This window comes from Drosophila yakuba, chromosome 2R, assembly GCF_016746365.2.
Source record: "Drosophila yakuba strain Tai18E2 chromosome 2R, Prin_Dyak_Tai18E2_2.1, whole genome shotgun sequence".
Lineage (NCBI taxonomy): Eukaryota > Metazoa > Arthropoda > Insecta > Diptera > Drosophilidae > Drosophila > Drosophila yakuba.
Window position 1 is genome coordinate 8079972 of NC_052528.2, and position 19709 is coordinate 8099680.

Below are 19709 nucleotides of genomic sequence, written 5' to 3' on the forward strand. Positions count from 1 at the left end.
GATGCATTTTCCAACACTAAGTACTGAACAAACAAAACAAGAACAGCTGATTAAGCAACCAACAGCTAGCTTACAGTTGTAAACAACAGAAAACAGCTAAATTATTTTAACTGATTGGACTATAAATATTTTAAGATGCCCGCCCACTGCGCCGTGATAAATTGTAGCCATAAATATGTGCACGCGGGCAGCATTTCATTTCATAGGTAATTGCGTTAATTTTTATAGTATTGACAAGATAATACTATAGCTTCTATTCCCTCAAAGATTTCCCTTCAAGCGGAAAGATCTTCTACAGAAATGGAAGGAATTTACCCAGAGGAGTGGTCAGTGGATGCCCTCAAAATGGAGTGCGCTGTGCAGTCGGCATTTTGTTGATGAGGACTTTAATTGCAGCCATAATCGGAAAACGCTGAAAAAGAATGCTGTGCCATCAATTAGAGTTTCGGAAGAAGACTCCATAAATGGGCACCTGGAACAGTTGTCACCAAGCAATAGGCCTACGCACAAGCAAACTCTCTCCAGAGCCGCCGAATCGGCAGCAACAGGTGTAAAAGCCACCTGCCGCTTTTGTGGTTCGTCTGCCACCAATTGCACCTCGTTTGACAAGAGTTTTGAGCTCTTTGGTATGATCCAGAAGTGCTTTCCTACGCTACAGATTCTTCAAGACGACACCTTACCGAAGGAAATATGCCAGGAGTGCTGCGTGCAACTGGAGCGCTTTTCCCAGTTCATCGATGTGGTGATGTTGGCGCAGAGTGAGTTGCAGAGAAAATACCGCCGACAGCTGAAAATCAAACAGGAACCCTTGGTTCGTGTGAAACAGGAGGCCTGCGAGAGTTTGGACAATCTTTTTCCTGATGAACTGGACATGGGTTTGGAGCAGGACGATGGCTGTGATCAAGAAGAAACTGAACAAAAGTTTCAGTTCTGCGATTTTCCTATGCTAAATTCCCAAGACATTATCAACAATTGTGACATCATGGAAATTATCAATCTAGATGATCCGTTTATCAATATTCCAGACGATGCTGATGTGGGACAGTCGGAGAGATTACAGCCTGGAAGAACAGCCAATGAAATGCTGCAAAATGAACTGCTAACTGAAGAGCACAATTATGCAAAGGAGGAATGGCAACTACCCCCGCATCAGTACAAAACGGAAAAGGTGGAGGGAGCGGATGCTGTACCAGACGCCGCTCCTCCGCCTGCTGACCCACCTCCTCTTCAGAATAATATAGCTCCCTCATCAGCTCCCGAGCCGCGCTCATGCAAACCCATTGTGACCAATGTAAGCCAGATACCCAACCCACTCATGTGCGAACTGTTGCCACCGCCTGTTTCATCCACGTCCGTCAAACCCAACATTGTGGTGCTCAACGATAGTGTGGTCGAGTCTTCAGCTGCTTTTCGGCTTCACAACTGCACCTTGTGCACTGCTAAATTTATAACAATTGATAGCTTAAATCAGCATTATGCACACAGTCACGGTAATTCCACTCCCATGGTTAGTGTTCCTCCAATGAATATAAGCCTGCCCAGCTTGACTATAAACCCTCCAATGAAACTAGAGAGCAACAGGGGATTTGTGGCTACTGAACAATTGGAATACTGGCAGTCAGAGTGGCACAATAGTCCTGTATCCAAGCAACCTAGGAAAAAGATTGATATACTGGACATGCAGAGTAGCTTCCTGCATCACAAAGACCTCATACCGACAGCAACTCAACTGTCAGCACCCACACCTGATCCTCAACTGGTTGCAGTGTCTGCTAGCTACGCTAAACTGGCTAATAGGTATCGTAAGTTGCAGCTGAAATGCAAAAACATGAAAACTCCAAGGAAGCTGCATAGAAAAGCTTATGCTTGCCGGATGTGCAGGAAGCGATTTTCCAGCCTCAAGAACTTACTCCACCATCGTCGCCAGAAATCACATTTTGTAAAGTTAATACCTAATTTTTCAGGACGCTGTTGTGGTTGCCTGAAGTTCTTTCGATCCCGCTTGGGTCTTCGCCAGCATATGCGATACATATGTCAATCGTTGTCGCTCAAAAACCATCGGCGCCTCCAGAGCTTCAAGTGTCGCCACTGCCGGGCCATTGCCTTTGCTCACTGGCGCCTGTATCGTCGTCATGAAGTAAATTGCAGACCCAGAAAATCGAAAACGAAGGTGCAGACTGCCTTGAATTCAAAAAAGAAAGTTACGCCCGCCCAAATATTTGAGTGTAATATTTGTAAAAAATCATTTGGGTCACTCAACGGACTCCGCCAGCATAATATTACCCACTCGACGGAACGGCAACACAAGTGCGGCATCTGTGAGCGGGTCTTCAAGCGACGCAACGGACTCTCTCAACACATCAAGGGATACCACCTGCAGCTCAAGCCGCACGAGTGTCCTGCCTGCCAGCGTCGTTACGCCCTGAAATGCGATATGCTGAGATGCAGGCATTCCCTCCGCAAAGGTCCAGCTGCCGGGGAGTGACTGGAAGCCCTGGAGATGACTCACAATTCGACAAAGAAATGGTCTCCCTAGTAAAAGTGTTTACTTAAGCAAATGCTATGATCTTTGAGGTAAAACCAATTTGTTGTTCTAAAACAAAGTGCGATAACATGCCACTACAATTTTAATTCGTCAGGAATCTGATCTGGATCTTTATGTCAGCACTAAACTTAAAGGTACTCCATGGGGCACTCAGTTGGTGGCCTTCCAATAAAGCACGCAACGTGATGAAGGGTTCCCAGCGGGAAGGAAATTGGTGCTAGTCAAGGTTACTTGTATTAAGTAATTTCACTTAATTAAACTACCGCTTCACTGAGCAGGAACAAGGTTTCGCAGTTTTTAACAAAATTTTTGAAGAGGTTGGAGATAAATAAATGCGATTTTATTTATTTTGTATTATATACATTTATTTATTTAAATTGCAGTATAAGTTTGTAGTAAACGCTCTCTAAAAGTACGTGTATTTTCTTGTGTATTCGTATTTACCGTATTAGTATTGCTTAAAACGCTAACTGTAAACGTGAAATACTGAATCGAAACATAGTGTTTTACTTTAGATTTATGCAACAGAAACTAAGATTGACTGCCAACATAGGATTAGTATGTACAATGAAAGTTGAATTTCCCAAATTGATTTGCTTAACATAATTATCAATTTTATTAACACAACTAAAACGAAGAACATAAAAATGGCACTAAAAGTACAAAATCATAAATTAAAAAGCATACACATGGATAGCCATGAAAGATTAACGTAATTTAACAAAGAAATTTTGCGCAACACCAAACAATAAAGTAGTTCTTAATATAAAACATTTAAAACTTAACTATAGATTAACTATAAATACGCTTTTGGTATGATCGTTATTTATGTACGTATGTATGCATATGTGAGTGGCTAGAGTGGCTCAGTTTGGTTGGTTTTAAAAAAATATATTTTAGAAATTGAACATTATGTTTGGATACTTGATAAGTTGTTATGTGAACTTCAAAGAGCCAAAACATAATTTCGTTTGTCAAAGATAACATTCAATTTCCGAGATGTTTTTGCCAGCAAATCGAGTTTATATATGTATGGGACGATAAGTTTGAATATAATTAGTGTATGTGATGCTTGAAAAATGCTTGTACGAAGCGTATTCTATTCTCCCGGGTTTGGTTCCACATTCGATTAACCTACGCCAGATAATTACGTGCTAGACTAAGGGGAACATGAATCCTCTACTGGAAGATCGCTGCCCGCTGCTGGAACTGCTGACGTCGCTGGGCCCGCTCCTCATCCTCGCGCCGGCGCTCCTCCTGTTCCGCCCGAATCTCGTCGTGGAACTTGTTCGTACGCAGCTGTTGCTCAATTTTCGCCTCAAAGAAGTTCTTGGCTCCGCTTACGCCCACCTGCTCCACGTCGACCTCGGTGAGGCGGGCCAGCTGATTCAACCCAGAATCGGAGTCCAGTTCACCGGCTTGGGCCTTCCTGAAGATCAGCAGGAACTCCCGGAATGAAATCTTGCCATCGTTATCCTCGTCCACCTCGGCAATCATCTGCTTGAGTCCCAGATGCGTCTGCGGAGCGCCCAGCTTCTCCATCATGAACTTAAGCTCCTGCAAGTCCAAGAAACCATCACGAGCTGTATCGTACCTGGAAAAGCGATAGGTAAAAATAAGCAAATCAATTAGTCAGCACTCTTTAAATCAACGAAAGGAAAAGGTAAGAGTAAAACACATTTGTCACTGGTCATTGACCAACCGCAAGACACGAGACCCCCAATGTCGAGGATTAGCAATCGATAATGCAAACGTGGGTGCACTGGCGTCAGAGGTCGCGTGGCCCGTTGTCTGCGAAAATGGTTGGTGGCAGGGAATTATGGTCGGTGGGCAACCCAATTTCATGCTAAATTTGCAAGCAACAGCGGCGGCTGAAACAATAGTACCCAGGAATCGAGCATAATTTGCCTGAAATCGATTAGCTTTGCAAAGGTGGAGTTTCAAAATAACATGTTAATATGCTTTGTGACTCTATAACAGGATTTGCCTAAATAAATCAAATTTGATGATATTGACTGATAATCATTGAGATGGTTAAAAATTCAGATAACTCCTATATGTTTGCAAATAAACAGATTCATCGAATAAAACATAATTTTGGAGTCCCGTTCACCATCTATCGCCAGTTCGACGACCGAAATCGGCAAGTCAAGAGTTCAAACTTCCGCCAAAGTGTGGGCAGGAAATCGCGATGGAAATGTAAATAAAGCCCATTTAATATCTAATTGTGTAATATATTAAAAGAGAAAACGCAAGAAGCACGCGCTGTCGTCTAAATAAATCGCGTGTTGCTGCGGGCGGCAGATGAGCCACACTTGCCACACGAGCGCCATCCACAGTGGCGGAAACTAGTTGCACAGGCTCCAAACCAGCGACCTTGCGAGTTAGGCGAAGGATGCTGCTGCTGCTGCTGGTCGTAATGATCATCATCATCTGAAACTAGTTAAACTAGTTAGAGCTCTTGCTAAAAATACGATCAGCTAAAGGAAGCAGCAACTTCATATGACAATAAATACCCATTACCCACGATCCGCGACATGTGTGTGTACGCTGTACACCTTGTTGTTATCCAATAGTCGCAACTTTCAGTTTCGATTTCTCGCTCGCCTAGAAGCCGCCACCTAATGACGAAATAGTATCTATTAGATTACAGCCGAGCAATGGAAGTTTCGCTTTCGTTTCATTAATAATTGAATCCATATCGACAAATTGCGTGCTTCCATGGTTTGGGGGCAGAAAAAAGCGAGTGAAAGTAATTAGCCGCGATGCAATGAAAATTGTATCATCTCAGGCGTGTCTGCAATGATGGCTAGGTGTCACCATCACCACCATCACCACATCATCGCTTTTGACCACCATCCCAGTGGGGCAATTAACGACGGCTTGTGTTACGCTATCGTCTCTTTAATTAACTCCAATTGCACTCTTTTCTCCAACTTCGAGTTGCGTCAATGTGACAATTGGAGGCACTTTTGCTTTTCGCCCGCCGGTTTCTCGTTGTTTTCTTTCGAATTAATCAAGGTGTTGTTGTCTGGCTTTCGTTTTGGATACCCCCGGCGTAATCACAACAGACTTCAACTGCTCCATTCAATTAAACCTGACGCCGCTTGTGTTTATTAAATCATATTCTATCAATTTAGCAGCAGCCACTGGGGGTATTCACGTGGGTGGGACTGCAACCGATTGCATAAGGATGGCAGCGGAATAGATGCTATTACCTTAATGGTTGCTATGATCCACTATTGGTGGATACTTTTTTGGGTGGATAAGGCTTTTCATTCTATTAATTATTAACAAAGGCAAGGAAGATGGCATTTAAGACTCTGTATGAACAGATTTTAAGCTCAAATATGTATGTTTTCTGTGTTTATATTTTTCGAGCACCTGCTGTTTCTCCGTGGGGCACCACCACCCTTTCCCGCCCCAACCCGCAGCCTCCCACCGGATTTAGCCTAATTTGTATTGATTGTTTTCGTACCAATGAATCGTGCAACTTCACACTCCGAGGTTTTCGGGGGTGTTCGTTCATCTCTATGCCCCATTGCATGTGGCCGGTCTTTCTGTTGATGTTGTGGCAGGGCCATATGCTGTATGCTATATACTATACTATATGCTATGTATGCATGCGATTTTCTTTATCGTTTGTGTTTTTGTGTACAGTTCAACAAATAACGGGGTCAGCTGGCCATTGTTATTGGTCTTGCCGTTTATGCCTGCCGCAATTTGCATCGTAAATTTGTCTATGCATGTACTTCGCCACGTAGTTTGTTAACGATTGCGGTTAAAAAAAATAGCAACCCTTTATGTGTACCACAAATTCTCCCTTTTCTGGAATTAGAAACGTCTGAGCATGCGGTTTTGGAAAAATGTTTAGGAGGCTTTAGGCCAAATTTTTAAATAGTTTGTGGGTGCAATGGAAGTTCTTTATATAAATATTCAAATAAACTTGTATAGATGTTTGTTTGATCCAACACTCATACAGACAGGGCTAGTACTTCACCTATTATTGTAAGAACTGCTCCTGAGTTGCGATTACTAGATTGAACACAGGTTTTCGCTATTAGCAGCCAACTGCCTCGCACTTGCAGCTCTGGTGCCCTCGATGCTCAATTGGGCTAATGGCGAAGAGAGTGCGATCCAAACTTCGCCGCGTATGCAGTTGGAAGCGCGTTGAGTTCTTGAACTTTGCGGTAACGGTTAAAAAACGCTTAAAATGCACCGCGCGTCTTCATAGGGCGGGTTTCGTCATGGTAGCAAAACATCTATTGGAGCCGAATCGAAGCGAAAAGTGTTCAAAGACAATGTCTTGCATACGCAATCGCTTGTTTATTTCCACCGATGCTGACTGAGTGGCCTGGATGTATGGATCGTTTCACTCGCTTAGCCGAGTGTTTTCTGTTTCGAAACCAAACATGCACCTGTGCACATGGCCTGTGCAAGCACAGGTAACATATGTAAAATTGTAAATCAATAAAAGGCATGCCTGGCAGACTGGGCAACTTGTATTTAAACTTGCATTTAAGGCGCTATTTAGGGTCAATGGTAGTTCATACATATCGTCATGTACAGTAATCGTGTTTAATCTGTAATTAACCTTTCGTTGACGACGATTCACACTTCTAATGGGGGTCTGTCCATCCTTTCTCAAAAGGCGCATGAAATGGGTGGGGGATTCCCAAAATAAACCAGCCATACTTTGACATTTCGAAATTGGAGCAGGCCAAGACGATGGGAAGCGGGAAAAGAAGCGTTGCGTGGGTCGCATCTCTGATTATTTTTAGTTGCTGCAGGAAGCAAGAAAGCAGCAGCAGCAGCAGCAGCAGTAGAAGCAGCACAACATCAAGTTCTCCTTATCTCCGTAAAAGCAAATCAAACAAATAGACTGGACAATGAGCAAATGACATGACTAATTGCAGCAAGTTGGGGCCACCACAATTGCCGCACGATGAGTGGTGATGATGCGCCACTGGCTCGCACATAATTTGATATTTCCTCAATTGAGTGGACAACACTCGACAATAAAGCAGTAGTTGCTACTGCATATGTTGACACAGTTGTGGTCAATCTAATAGCACTGCAACGGGGTGTAAAAATATATGTACATATTACTGCGCCTCTAATGCCATCAGTGCCTGTTTAAGTGTTTCTATAGTTTCTATAGCTTATATGGAAAACAAGCTTATTTAAAGAATATGCTAATTAAAATCGTATCTTAGAACATTCAGTTAACTAGTATAATTCCACGTTTATCATCAATTCATGTCGGCTATGCTAATTTCGTGCCCGAACTTGTGCCGCAACCGCAGATAGCATAAACTGTAATCACAATGCGCACAATGAAGCGTCGATGAACACAAGGCGGGGGCCCACTGTCACTGGCTCTCCTTTGTCAGCTAGTTTACTGTACGTCATTTGGTTTTTCCTTTTTATTGCGTTTTTCTTTAGCGTGTTTTGTGGACATGCCAGACTGCCCGTCGCCAGCTGGATGCAATTCCACATCTGCAGTTCGCAACTCGCGATTTTTGGTCAAATACGAAAAGGTCGGGCACATGTGCGCGGAAATAATTACAAGTGGAGGCTGCAACCGGATCTGCGAGGGGTGTACAATAATGCAGCGCTATCGATTGCCTGAAAACCCGCTTTCCATCGCTGCTTACCGAAGATTACCGAACCCACAAAAGCAGGCATGCAAACAGCATTGGCGAACAACCAAATTAGTGTCAATGAACCTAGGCAAATACAAATATGCATTTGGGCGGGCAGAAACTCTCTCTAGAAAGCGCAAAAGTCCTGCACTAAAAAGCCACCCCCAGAATAAATAATTCGCACAAGTGCAGGAGGGGCAGTCAAGGGGTTATGCCCGAGTGATAATGGGTGGTGTGGTGGCAATGGCAGCTTAATTAAAGGTTCTCCTCTCAACGGCGGTCGCAATAAAAGCCCACACAGAAACGGATTCCTCCCCCATTGTAAAGTGCGTACAAGTACGTTGCTTTTTGTCCATGAACTCGAGTTGCAAACTGTAACCAGAGCGACGACAGCCAACGATACGAGTAGCATTGGCATTAATAGCACCCACAACAAAAAACTGGGGGAAGCATAAATCGCCTTACGCCCACAGTGGTCACTCCCTAATTGAAGGCTTTCTCTATTTGCCATCATTTCGAAGATATTCGAATAGTTTTGTTAATTTAGCAAAGTGCCGTGGGTGTATTAAACAATTCAATGTTTCTCATTACTTTGAATTTAATATTTCTTTAATGATATAGTAAATGACATTTTTGGGTTTCTGATGAATGTCAGCATATGTATGTACATATTTACAAGCAAAGATATTAAAAGGGGAATTGCTAAAAACTGACTAACACTTTTGAGATGTCCCGTGTTTTTGATACATGAGTAACGCGTATTTACTTGACAATACAGTACGCGCATTCGAAATATTACTAAATGAGTAATCACTGTAAAGACCTATGTATTGTACATACAGCACTGATTCAATTGTAATTGCAATAAGTACTAATGGTAAGTGATTCTTTGGTGGTTGGTTTGCCAGGAGTTTGCCGGAAATAACTGAACTTTGCAAACAGGCGATGTAGCTACATTCATATAAATAAAGCAAGAACTCCCCACTTTGATGAAATTTGACAGACTTGCGACGCCATAAAATGTAATAATCGATATGATTCTGCAGTTTATCGCCTCCCGGAAGTTAGTGCCTCTGTATATATCTGAAATTCAGCAGACATCCGTGCGGAAAATGGCGTATTAAAAGGGGAAACAACAAGGAAACTACAACAAGCTACAAAAGACGCTGTAAGATATCTTTATGCATTGCGTGAGCGATAAAAAGGTTAGGCAATAAACTATGTATATATGTGAATATAACACATATAACAAATATAGTAACCATTGAACAGAGCTTGGTCAGTAAATAATCTAGACCTTATCGCATTGGGAAGTTTGAGAGAAACACTGACTTCCTCTGAAATTGTGACGTCTTCAAACGAATTTGTTTACATTTGCATTTACTTTGATTATCGGAAGGGAAGGCATGTTCGCAGAAATCCGCTCGTTCGTGAATCAGTGGCGAATTGTTTATATAAATTGCTTTGTAAAACGAAGTCAATGCGTGACTCAGGCGGCGTTTGCTTTCGATTCTCGAATATATCGCATGTTTTAATTAAAACCGATCGGGTTTAAGCGCTTTAAACTCGCCAGTTTATCACATCACTTTAGTGGCCGGACGATCCAACGTGACTGGAAATGCCAAATGGGCCGGCACAAAGGCGCTTCTTCAGCCGGTTTTTGTTATTATTATTTAAAAATTCCGATCGCAAGTAAGCAAGAAGATCAAGCCACCGGGGTAAATGTCTGCTGACATTTAGTAGGGTAGAAAAAAGCACTACGGAGTCTACGGAGATAATTTAATAAAGTACGTGAGTAAACCCATGAGTAAATCCCCATGAAAAATTTGTTTGCGTCTACTAATCTTGTCATGTTCGTCGAGCCTAATATAAAATGTATAAAAACTAGTTGACGAAGTTTCTGTGACGATATTCTAAAAATGTCGCATCAGCTTTGAAACCCATTCTAAAAAAATGTTTGTGAATGTTTGTATTCATTTCTTGAATAAATGAAAGCTAAACAGTGTCCATATTTCAGCGAATTTAACATATTAGTTGCTAACTTCTGCTTGCGAGTATACCAACTTTTGCATTTCCTCAATTTAAGACCCAAAAGAGACAATTGTATAATCAAAGCACAATTGTTTGCTGTCCAAATCGAATCTTAAAATCCATATATGTATGTAAACCACCGCATTAGCTAATCGCAGACCAAAAGTCTCTTGTCTGTCTGCCTTTTGTGGCACATGCACACAGTATTTCCCAGACTGCTTGGAGTTTTTCTTTCTGGTTTTTATCTTTTTTGCTGCCCGTGCATTACTTTACAATTGCAGAACACGTTCGTATTGCCATAATGCGGGTTATTTACGATTTCAAAGTTTTGGCAAATACAAACTTAAATTTTTGGCTTGGAACACAAAAAGGAAGCCAATAAGAAGCCTTAAGATATCCTAAGGCTAGGATAAGTAAGTAATCTTAGTTGAGTGGCCAATGATTCAGCTAAGCAAAATCAGTTACAGTTTTAAGTGTGCTAATTAATGTTATTAATTTCATTATAATTCTAATTTGTCTAGTGATTCAGTCTCACCTCAGCTGAGTAAAGTTCTGAATCATTTAGGAGAGGTTACAGGTGCTTGGCGAATCTCCGCTAATCAGCTGAGTAAAAGAGACAGCTCGGATGAAGCCGAGATAACTTATCAGCCTAGACAAGCCTACGTGCCAACTACTTGAATTTAAATAACAATTCTAAAGATTTAATCTGACAAACCATTGCGCAATACTGCTGCGGTTGATTGAGCGAAACCAAAGCAGGGCTAAAGCGATCCACCGCAAGACTAGGAAACTGGGCAAGGGAGAACCTCGGAACACCTTTCTTTCGCGAGGTGTCCCATCTGACGACTGTTGACATTGTCGGATGGTAATACAAAACCGTAAACAAATACAGGTGGTCTTCGATAAGCCCAATGGGTGATATTAAGTCTTAAGGTCGAGCATAAAAACCTTGGAGAAAAGATTTCAGTGAGCATTTCCCTTTTATTAACTTAGGAAAAGCTCGTTCCTTACAGAACAGATTCTTCTACTACAAACTAATGATGATAATAATCACCTACTTAAGAAACACACAAAAAATAACATGTATGTTCTTTTGTAAATGTTTTATAAAACATTTGAAAAGCAATCACCGATAAATAAGATGGGCTTTTCTTACTGAGAATTGCACTTAGAGGAACTCTACTGTGGTGTGATAATTGAATCCGCCTGAAAGTGTTGGGGCAGAAAACCACTTTTGACTCATGATCCGCGCGACGGGAGCACGACTTGGGAATGAGCCAGAGACTGTGACAAAACTGCTCCTCAAGTACTTGTGAGTCATGCCCCATTGCACAGTGGAGGGGGGAGGGGTGGAAGGCGGGCGGGAGGGGCTACAGTAAATGCAATTTAAATGCCCATTAGGCGCATGAGTTTTATGTTGCCATCTAATGAGACGCAAATGCGGTGAGATGCCTGGGAAAGTGTCCGTTGCAGGTGAAAGGAGACAGAAGACTTTTTGCAGATTGAAAGGCATAGCAAACATTTTCAAATTTTTTTCTGTTTCTGGATTGTGTTGCATAAAATTCGATTTTTAAATGTATGTAATACATAAGAGTGTGTCTAGCGCTTCTGGTCTTTGTGAACTTACTAAGTTCAATTTATATTCACTTAAGCTGCGGCAACTGAATTCATAATTCGCTATTCAATTTCAACCGCATTGAAAATAAAATAAATGTTCCCCAAAGGAAAGATTACTCAGCGGCCTTCACTTACGTATTGAAGGTCTTCTGGTAGTCCTTGATCTGGTTACGGGAGAACTCGGGGAAGTCGGTGTAGACGTTGACCACCTTGTAGGTGCGACGCACTTCGATGCCCGCCTCCTGGGACTCCATGATCTCCTGGCGCCGATTGAGGATGTGCGTCAGCTCGGAGCTGTCCGTGTTGGTGGTGCTGCTAGGGCTGTCCACGCTGTCCTTGATGGAGGCGGAGGAGGCATTCGAGGAAACGGACATTGTGTCGGACCTTGTTGACTCGCTTTAATGTGCTGGAATTTTCCTGCCCTTTTCTGCTGCCTTCTCTCTCTTGCTTTTTGGCACACCCACGCAAAAAGGACCGTAACAGAGACGTCGGGATACACACACAAATGCGGCGACGCGAAAGGAAAACAAACACGGACTCGTTGCACGTAAGCTTTGGCGTGAGGCGTGGCCCTGAGTCCTTTTTTGGGTTTTAAAAAAACAGTTGCAAGGTGCGTTTGAATAGCCGGTATTTTTTTTTTTTTTTTTGCTGCAGGTTGGCTTTCTTATTGGACACTGATGTTGCGCTTTAACCGCCGCGACTTCTTTATCTACTGAACGCCGAGAGACGAATAGTGCGACCGTAACACAAGCGTTCAAATATACCAGCGGGCGCGGTGACTTTTTTGCAGTGACCGTCCACGGAAAAATACATAACTTAGCTGAGCTTTGAAGCGATAGTTAAAAGTAAATTATAAAATACAAATCAGACTATTTAAATTGGGGGTATTAAATAACTAACTATTATTTAAGTAACGTTTCAAGGAATAAATTCTTTAAATAATTTGGTATATACGAAATAATTCCTTATAGCTGATGAACAAACGACTTTAATTTTCAAGCGGGTATTTCTTATCGAAATGTGGGTATATATTTTGTATTTTTATAAGATTAGGATTAAACCTGGTTTTTTAATTTTAATACTGAAACGTATTATTAGAATTATAATAATTCAAAGATTTGAGATTTACCGACAACCCTAAACTATCGGACAAAGTTCCATCCCCTGGTGTGCCCGCATTTTTATAGCAATTTAGCAAAATTTTGTAGGAAATTGTCCGACTGTGATTGTAATTCGTAATTGTTCAATAAAAAATGGGCAGTAAATTGTTTAACAAACTTTTGCTGATTGCCGGATTTGCCAGCTTGGCGCACGCAGCATTTTCTGCTGCTCATCGTAAGTTTCCGTCACAACTGTGGTAAATAAACTTTGGACCATTAACCACCATTTGGAACACCCCACAGATCGCACCTATTTGAGGCTGACGGAGCAGGAATGGACTAGCCTTCCATTAGATGTAAGTTTCAGGGCATTCACAGTGTTTCTATGGTTACTCACGAAGGATTTCCCTTTGACAATCCTTAGATTATCCTGCAGACCGTCATCAGTTTGGTGATTGTGATTTACAACATTATTGAGGTGGTTGGTAACTTCAAGGAGATCCGTGCTACCGTGGACATGCAACAGAAAACTTGGGACACCTTGGGCAACTTCCCCTCGTTCTACTCCTTTAATCACCGCGGTCGTGCCTTGAATCCTGGCTATACGCCCCCGGAATAAGTTTTAAGTTCTGCTAGCCCTTTATTTATAGTCTCTGCAAGTTACAATATAGATAATGCTAAAAATCAAGTAATTACAAGGCTGTCATTACGAAAACATAAGTCAACTTTAAAGACTGGATTTCTCCTATCTTAATTCGAAAGATAGCTAGCGCTTAGCAACAACCAAATTCCGTAACAAACATTTGCAATTTCGATGGATATTGCGGAACTCTTGCCTTGTAACAAAGACAAAGCCTTGGTCTCCAGATCATAAGCAGCTCTTAAGTCCTGGCCAGGACTATTATTGCATGCCTGACTGTGACATGTGCGACAACTGTCGAGATGGTTGCTCTTTAAAAGGCATTCATAGTATAGCTGGGAATTGGAACGGCATCCTCTTACAATTTCTTTACTGTTGATGTCAAAGAACTCCAAGCAGGCCAATTCCTGATGCTCTGGCTCATTCCCTCGAAGAGGACAAGGCAAAGCTGTTTGTCCCCTGGAGATCTCCTCACAGTCCTGCACTCCCCTACACTGATGACACCAAAGGCGCTCCTCCGGGAATGGTCCCTTGTTGCAGAAACTTCCTTCGCATGGTCGACAACTGGCCACATTTGCGGAAGTACAGCTGAAGTCCGATTTTTGGCAACCTCTAGCAGTGGTGCCGTTATTATAGGAAACCACCACACATGGTGCACCAGGCTCAGCGCATTCTTCTATGTATATCTCGCCAGGTCTTTCCCAATTTGCACAGCCTGCTCCAGCTTGCTCCGTGCTGCATTGATAGCACCGGGTGAAATCCTTTCTATTACACCCAGCGCCATCATCGCATTCATAGCACTTGGTGATTTGAGGATTGGTCGGCGGTGCTCCACAGCCCCGTTGAATACTCCAGTTTGAGTACTCACAGGAGAAACAGGAAGAGGCTTCAGCGGAGCTACAAGTGCTATTAGCTATAGAGGTAATATTTGTCCGGCAAAGTTCCTGATCCGCGGAGTTGCATGTAAAGCACTTCTGCTGCGCAATGCAGCCAGCGTTGCAATGGCCACCGGATCTACACTTTTCCAGCTGCTCTACATACGGCTCGAGGTCTGATGGCATTTTTGTAGAGCAGCCTCTGACCACGCGGCTTAATCTTTGGAAGCTAAAGCAGTACTTGTCCTCCTGCTCACCCAAAAGAACATCCTGCTGGCATTCTTCGTATAGGCTCACATTGCACCTGCCGGTGTTGACCTGAAAGAGATCTATCTTGCAGCCTCTGCTGTTTGCTGAATCGCAGGTGGCGCAGACTTGGATCCAAGCACCTTGGTCTTCATTACAGCCATTGATGTCACACAGCTTGGCGGCATTGGACAGCGTGTGATTCTGCTCGGAGACACAGCCCCTGTACGCCTCTGAAGAACTTATAACATCCGTGTAGCACTGATCCTCTTCCAAATGATAGCGACAGGGTTTTGGCTTAGATGCTGGAGCCGCCACGCATTCCTGTCCAGCGCAGTGATGACATTTAAGTCGTCCCGGCGGATAGACACCCGCATTGCACAGGTTTGATGAGCAAGTTTTTGAGTAAGCTGCTCCTGCGATGGGGGTTTCTGCTCCACAGCCGCGGTATGTGATGGAGTCCACTAGTTTATGTGTAAGTTATGGTATTAAAAGATTTGATTTCCTAAATATTTCGAGTAACTTTTATGACGGGGTAAGCCCACACGGTTTGAAAACCATCAATGGACTTTACCCTTTAAAATAAACTAGTGGACTCCATCACATACCGCGGCTGTGGAGCAGAAACCCCCATCGCAGGAGCAGCTTACTCAAAAACTTGCTCATCAAACCTGTGCAATGCGGGTGTCTATCCGCCGGGACGACTTAAATGTCATCACTGCGCTGGACAGGAATGCGTGGCGGCTCCAGCATCTAAGCCAAAACCCTGTCGCTATCATTTGGAAGAGGATCAGTGCTACACGGATGTTATAAGTTCTTCAGAGGCGTACAGGGGCTGTGTCTCCGAGCAGAATCACACGCTGTCCAATGCCGCCAAGCTGTGTGACATCAATGGCTGTAATGAAGACCAAGGTGCTTGGATCCAAGTCTGCGCCACCTGCGATTCAGCAAACAGCAGAGGCTGCAAGATAGATCTCTTTCAGGTCAACACCGGCAGGTGCAATGTGAGCCTATACGAAGAATGCCAGCAGGATGTTCTTTTGGGTGAGCAGGAGGACAAGTACTGCTTTAGCTTCCAAAGATTAAGCCGCGTGGTCAGAGGCTGCTCTACAAAAATGCCATCAGACCTCGAGCCGTATGTAGAGCAGCTGGAAAAGTGTAGATCCGGTGGCCATTGCAACGCTGGCTGCATTGCGCAGCAGAAGTGCTTTACATGCAACTCCGCGGATCAGGAACTTTACCCTTTAAAATTAATGAATTGCAAAAATAGATTCTATAAAATGGCTGACCATCCGTCGATTTAGAATCAATTACAAATCACATTTAGCTGCACTTACCAATGGACATGGCACACGTCAGCTCGGTGGGGCACTCCTTGTAGGGAAGAACTCCCACTTCTCCGAGGGTCTGGGAACATTCCGGCAGGGCAATGGAATCGCAGTGGTAGCAAACAATTGCAAAAGAACGGCCTGCCATTAAAAAACCCCTTCCAAGGTTAACATTGCATTTTTCCGTGGGAAATTACGGATATCTTACTTTTCAGGAGGATCAGGAGAAGGAGGAGCACGCGTTGGAAGCTTGAGTGAGGATTCATCTTTAGTCCATGCATTTTGACAGCTCATAAAGAATGTAAGCTAAAATGTACACCTTTGTTTGCAAAATAGGAGTCCCTAATCTGTTTATGACTTATCAGACAATATAACAATGAGTTGATATAGCTGAACTGGTGATAAGGATAATCTAGAAAAAGACTTAACTTGAAAATAGTCAAAGTAGTCATATAGAAGCATTAAAATAAAAAGCTAAACTTCATGAGTAGAAATGTTGAAATTATTTAATAGATTAAAAAAGATTTCCCGATATCTTAATAAATTCCTTTCAATAGTTATTCATTCCCCAACCACAGCCAATTTAATTCCGGCATATGCATAATGGCCAAAAATGTCATAACTATAATGTGCTCTGTGCCTTGACCCCATTATCGGAGTGTCCCATAGGTTCCATCGAAGGGTTCACATCATCAATAATTCAGAGGCTCGCATTTGTTGCGGGAAGTCTGGAGCTACTCAAAAGTGTGGGTCAAGGGTCCCGCGACCGCCCCAACTTATCGATTTAGTTTAGAGACCGGATAATTGCGTGACAATCAGCGGATTCGAGTACACATAGCACATGTCCAGGCGGTTTAATGACCATCGACCTCAGTTGCCAGCTAAACAGACACGGGACAGGTCGGAATCAACAACCTCATCGGTGGCCAGCACGGAGCAAATATTCATGTGTGCAGAGCTCTTCAAAACGGGGATAAACCGATAACAAAAGATACAGACCTGATAAACACATCCACTCTGCGGGTTCAGTTGAAGATTTATTCTCCCTCCGAGTCATACGCTCCGAGAAGCTACAACCGATCGGTGACCACAATGCGGATGAGACTGCTGGTCATTTGGATTTCCCTAACGGCTCTGCTTCAATGGAGCAGGGCGCAGGAGGACAATATTGAAGAGGTCAGCTTAAGTGGCGGTCTAGCAGGTGAAGACTCAGACAACAAAGAAGTTCAGGTACCGGGAATGGAAACCAGTGAAAATGACGAAGAGTCCCTAGGACACGGCCAGTTATTTTTGAACACAACACAAGGTCCAACTGAAGACCATGAGCCAGGAGACGCTAGTATGGCTACACAGGAAATACCACCTAATGGAAGTCAAGAAGGACAAATAGGCCACCAGCCAGATGAGGATGAGAAGGCACCGGAAGCTTCAAGCGCAGGCACTAATCCCGAATCGGATCACAAATTAGCAGAGGACAAGGAAGAGCCAGAAAAGGGTTTCGGGGATTCTGGTGGCTCTCCCATAATTGAAGTTCCTCAAACCGATAAAGTTGACCAATCGTCCGGTCATTCACATCATTCGCCTACGGATACTCCGGAATCATCTTCAGAAGTGACTGCCGATTCTGGCCCACCAACTTTATCAGAGAGCGGCGTGGAATCCCAACCCACGAACAAAACTGAAACACCATCACCCGATTACCCGGCTGATGGGCCCCAAGAGGACACCACACTATCACCCCCAGACGAAACCACCTTGGCACCACCCAAGCCAACAGTTCCCGAACCAGAAAAAAAACCCCTGAGCTGCTACTCCTGCATGTTCTGCAACAAAACGATCACCAATGAAACCAAGTCCCTCTGCGGCCCGATACCCGGAAAGAGGAATGGATGTCGCACCATACTTCTCATTGATCCCAATGTTGTTCCGGGGAAAAAGTATTTCCTGCACCGGGGCTGTGTATCCGAATTAGATATGGAGCTCTCTCGTTATTGTGTTGACAATGAGAAGCTCTGCCCCACGTGCTACGAAGACAATTGTAATGTTCAAAATATGACAGAATATGAGGTCAGTCCTGGCTCTGCAGCAGTTGCCCATCATCTGGAGGTTCCATTCCTCATCTGGAGCATCTGTTTGATTAGCTGGCAGGTGGCTTTTTATCCACCCGCTCTATTCTAAGTCATATTAATTAAAAAGTAAATTAAAGAACAATTGGTATGACTAATATTAAATATCGCAGATTAAATCGGTTGTCTGACCAGATAAGTTTGTTTATCTATGAAATACGTAACTCTAATTACAAGGAATTTTTCTCTATGAAACAGTATCTCTTTGCAGCGGAAACGCATGGGGATTTTCCCTTTCTTAAATAGTAAAATATATTGTTCTTAATATTCAAATGTATATATAAATTAAAGTATTCAAAGACGACGCAAAGCTCGAATCCGTTTATTCAGTTATTTGTGTTCACTTTAACAAAGCCATGATTAAAAATGCAAGGTTATCGACAACATAACTAGTACTTACATATGAGTTTATTACTTGGATACTTATTGTTCGAGCCATTAAATGTTTAGCAGTTGCATTTAATGGAACAGGGATACTGGAATCGGGGCTTAAATTTGGTCCCTTGAGACCATTTCCACAAACCATATCATTTAAGGCATACAAAATGGCTCAACAAAACGTAGGTTTCAGTTAGCCAGATCATCGAGGCGTGTGTGTAAGCTCGGCACAGCAGAGTCACAGTTGAATAAATCTAGTATACTAATACCATTTTTGTTTTATGCTTAAAGAGAGAATTTTATTAACATGGGTCTGCTTTCCAAGAATATTATTTTATTTACTCTACTGTCATGCCTTGAAGTTCATGGAGTTTATCAGGAGAAATCAAGTATTAATCTACCCAGTGAAGAGTACACTATGAGCTCAGCCCACACCACTGGAATGGAGGAAACTTCGGCACCTGTCGAGGGAACATCAACCGTTTTTCCGCCAATAAGATGCCTTAGTTGTAAATACTGCTCTCCCAACGAGGGTAAATCTAAAACTGAGAAGGGAAAAAAGATGTGTCCCATAGTATTGGGCGAACTGAACGGATGCGTATCCATGTTCTTCAACTTCCCCAACAGCGCTGGAGGACCAGATGGCTATATGGAGAGAAGTTGCATTTCCGACATGGACGAATTTTCGTTGGTACACTGTGCGAAACATGAAAAGCTCTGCGAGAAGTGCTTCGATGATGATTGCAACTATGTGGAAATAGACCAACATGGTTTGGTCACGAATGCAGGCTCGCGAATAATGTACTCGAGTCTAATGATCTTCTGTTTAACCGGATGGCTTTTCAGGAGTGAAAAATGCACCGTGGTTTTATTATAAGCATTTTCAGCCTGTCACATTGGAAACCTAACTTATGTAGTTCGCGATGTCACCATGCTGACTAAAATGTTACATTTTGTTAAGTGAGTTACCTAGAATGCAAAACTTTAACTTTAACTTGCGACATTACCAGCCTGCTCTAGTTCGCGAATTCTCTATTACACTTTAATGAACTTTTTTGACCTAACTGTCATTTTTATTGTTTCAATAAATACATATATACGTATATATACAATGTATATTATTAATGTAATGTTATGTGCTCTGCAGCCAGTTTAAGCATAAACATCCATGAACATAA

At 42.8% G+C, this 19709-nt stretch overlaps 6 protein-coding genes across 8 annotated transcripts; 4 read left to right on the forward strand and 2 right to left on the reverse strand.

Annotated features, from left to right (window-relative positions):
* The first annotated feature begins 24 nt into the window (after positions 1-24).
* LOC6529641 lies at positions 25-3625 on the forward strand. 3 transcript variants are annotated; one of them, XR_001454195.3, is made up of 3 exons: positions 25-206; positions 268-2574; positions 2640-3625. XR_001454195.3 is itself a non-coding variant. In XM_039372914.2 (3 exons), exons 1-3 carry the CDS (start codon positions 136-138, stop codon positions 2134-2136), a joined length of 1773 nt encoding a protein of 590 aa, XP_039228848.1. In that variant the 5' UTR covers positions 25-135; the 3' UTR covers positions 2137-2284. The 3 variants fall into 3 exon arrangements, 2 of the variants coding, with proteins under 2 accessions (XP_039228848.1, XP_002090635.2); XM_039372914.2 differs by lacking the exon at positions 2640-3625 and having other exon boundaries at positions 268-1797; positions 1965-2284; XM_002090599.4 differs by having other exon boundaries at positions 268-3625.
* Positions 3138-12212, reverse strand: LOC6529642 (EF-hand domain-containing protein D2 homolog). Its single transcript, XM_002090600.4, has 2 exons — positions 11974-12212; positions 3138-4139 (listed from the first exon to the last, which is right to left on the reverse strand). Exons 1-2 carry the CDS (start codon positions 12210-12212, stop codon positions 3725-3727), a joined length of 654 nt encoding a protein of 217 aa, XP_002090636.1. The 3' UTR covers positions 3138-3724.
* A 798-nt stretch (positions 12213-13010) lies between these two features.
* Positions 13011-13630, forward strand: LOC6529643 (ER membrane protein complex subunit 5). The gene is made up of 3 exons (XM_002090601.4): positions 13011-13173; positions 13242-13294; positions 13363-13630. Exons 1-3 carry the CDS (start codon positions 13092-13094, stop codon positions 13555-13557), a joined length of 330 nt encoding a protein of 109 aa, XP_002090637.1. The 5' UTR covers positions 13011-13091; the 3' UTR covers positions 13558-13630.
* A 58-nt stretch (positions 13631-13688) lies between these two features.
* Positions 13689-16928, reverse strand: LOC6529644. The gene is made up of 3 exons (XM_039373423.2): positions 16236-16928; positions 16037-16168; positions 13689-15163 (listed from the first exon to the last, which is right to left on the reverse strand). Exons 1-3 carry the CDS (start codon positions 16306-16308, stop codon positions 13689-13691), a joined length of 1680 nt encoding a protein of 559 aa, XP_039229357.1. The 5' UTR covers positions 16309-16928.
* A 191-nt stretch (positions 16929-17119) lies between these two features.
* LOC6529645 (actin cytoskeleton-regulatory complex protein PAN1) lies at positions 17120-18552 on the forward strand. Its single transcript, XM_002090603.4, has one exon. It carries the CDS (start codon positions 17120-17122, stop codon positions 18203-18205), a length of 1086 nt encoding a protein of 361 aa, XP_002090639.1. The 3' UTR covers positions 18206-18552.
* Positions 18553-18624: 72 nt separating this feature from the next.
* On the forward strand, positions 18625-19640 carry LOC120321252. The gene has a single exon (XM_039373424.2). The coding sequence runs from the start codon at positions 18839-18841 to the stop codon at positions 19406-19408; it is 570 nt and encodes a 189-aa protein (XP_039229358.1). The 5' UTR covers positions 18625-18838; the 3' UTR covers positions 19409-19640.
* Positions 19641-19709: the final 69 nt, after the last annotated feature.

Coding starts and splice junctions, on each gene's coding strand:
- LOC6529641 (XM_002090599.4), top strand. CDS start 136: ATGCCCGCCCACTGCGCCGTGATAAATTGTAGCCATAAATATGTGCAC. Junction 207..267: donor GGCAGCATTTCATTTCATAG/GTAATTGCGTTA, acceptor ATTCCCTCAAAG/ATTTCCCTTCAAGCGGAAAG.
- LOC6529642 (XM_002090600.4), bottom strand. CDS start 12,212: ATGTCCGTTTCCTCGAATGCCTCCTCCGCCTCCATCAAGGACAGCGTG. Junction 4,140..11,973: donor TACCAGAAGACCTTCAATAC/GTAAGTGAAGGC, acceptor TCGCTTTTCCAG/GTACGATACAGCTCGTGATG.
- LOC6529643 (XM_002090601.4), top strand. CDS start 13,092: ATGGGCAGTAAATTGTTTAACAAACTTTTGCTGATTGCCGGATTTGCC. Junction 13,174..13,241: donor AGCATTTTCTGCTGCTCATC/GTAAGTTTCCGT, acceptor AACACCCCACAG/ATCGCACCTATTTGAGGCTG. Junction 13,295..13,362: donor GGACTAGCCTTCCATTAGAT/GTAAGTTTCAGG, acceptor GACAATCCTTAG/ATTATCCTGCAGACCGTCAT.
- LOC6529644 (XM_039373423.2), bottom strand. CDS start 16,308: ATGCATGGACTAAAGATGAATCCTCACTCAAGCTTCCAACGCGTGCTC. Junction 16,169..16,235: donor TCTCCTGATCCTCCTGAAAA/GTAAGATATCCG, acceptor TTTTAATGGCAG/GCCGTTCTTTTGCAATTGTT. Junction 15,164..16,036: donor GACGTGTGCCATGTCCATTG/GTAAGTGCAGCT, acceptor CACATAAACTAG/TGGACTCCATCACATACCGC.
- LOC6529645 (XM_002090603.4), top strand. CDS start 17,120: ATGCGGATGAGACTGCTGGTCATTTGGATTTCCCTAACGGCTCTGCTT.
- LOC120321252 (XM_039373424.2), top strand. CDS start 18,839: ATGGGTCTGCTTTCCAAGAATATTATTTTATTTACTCTACTGTCATGC.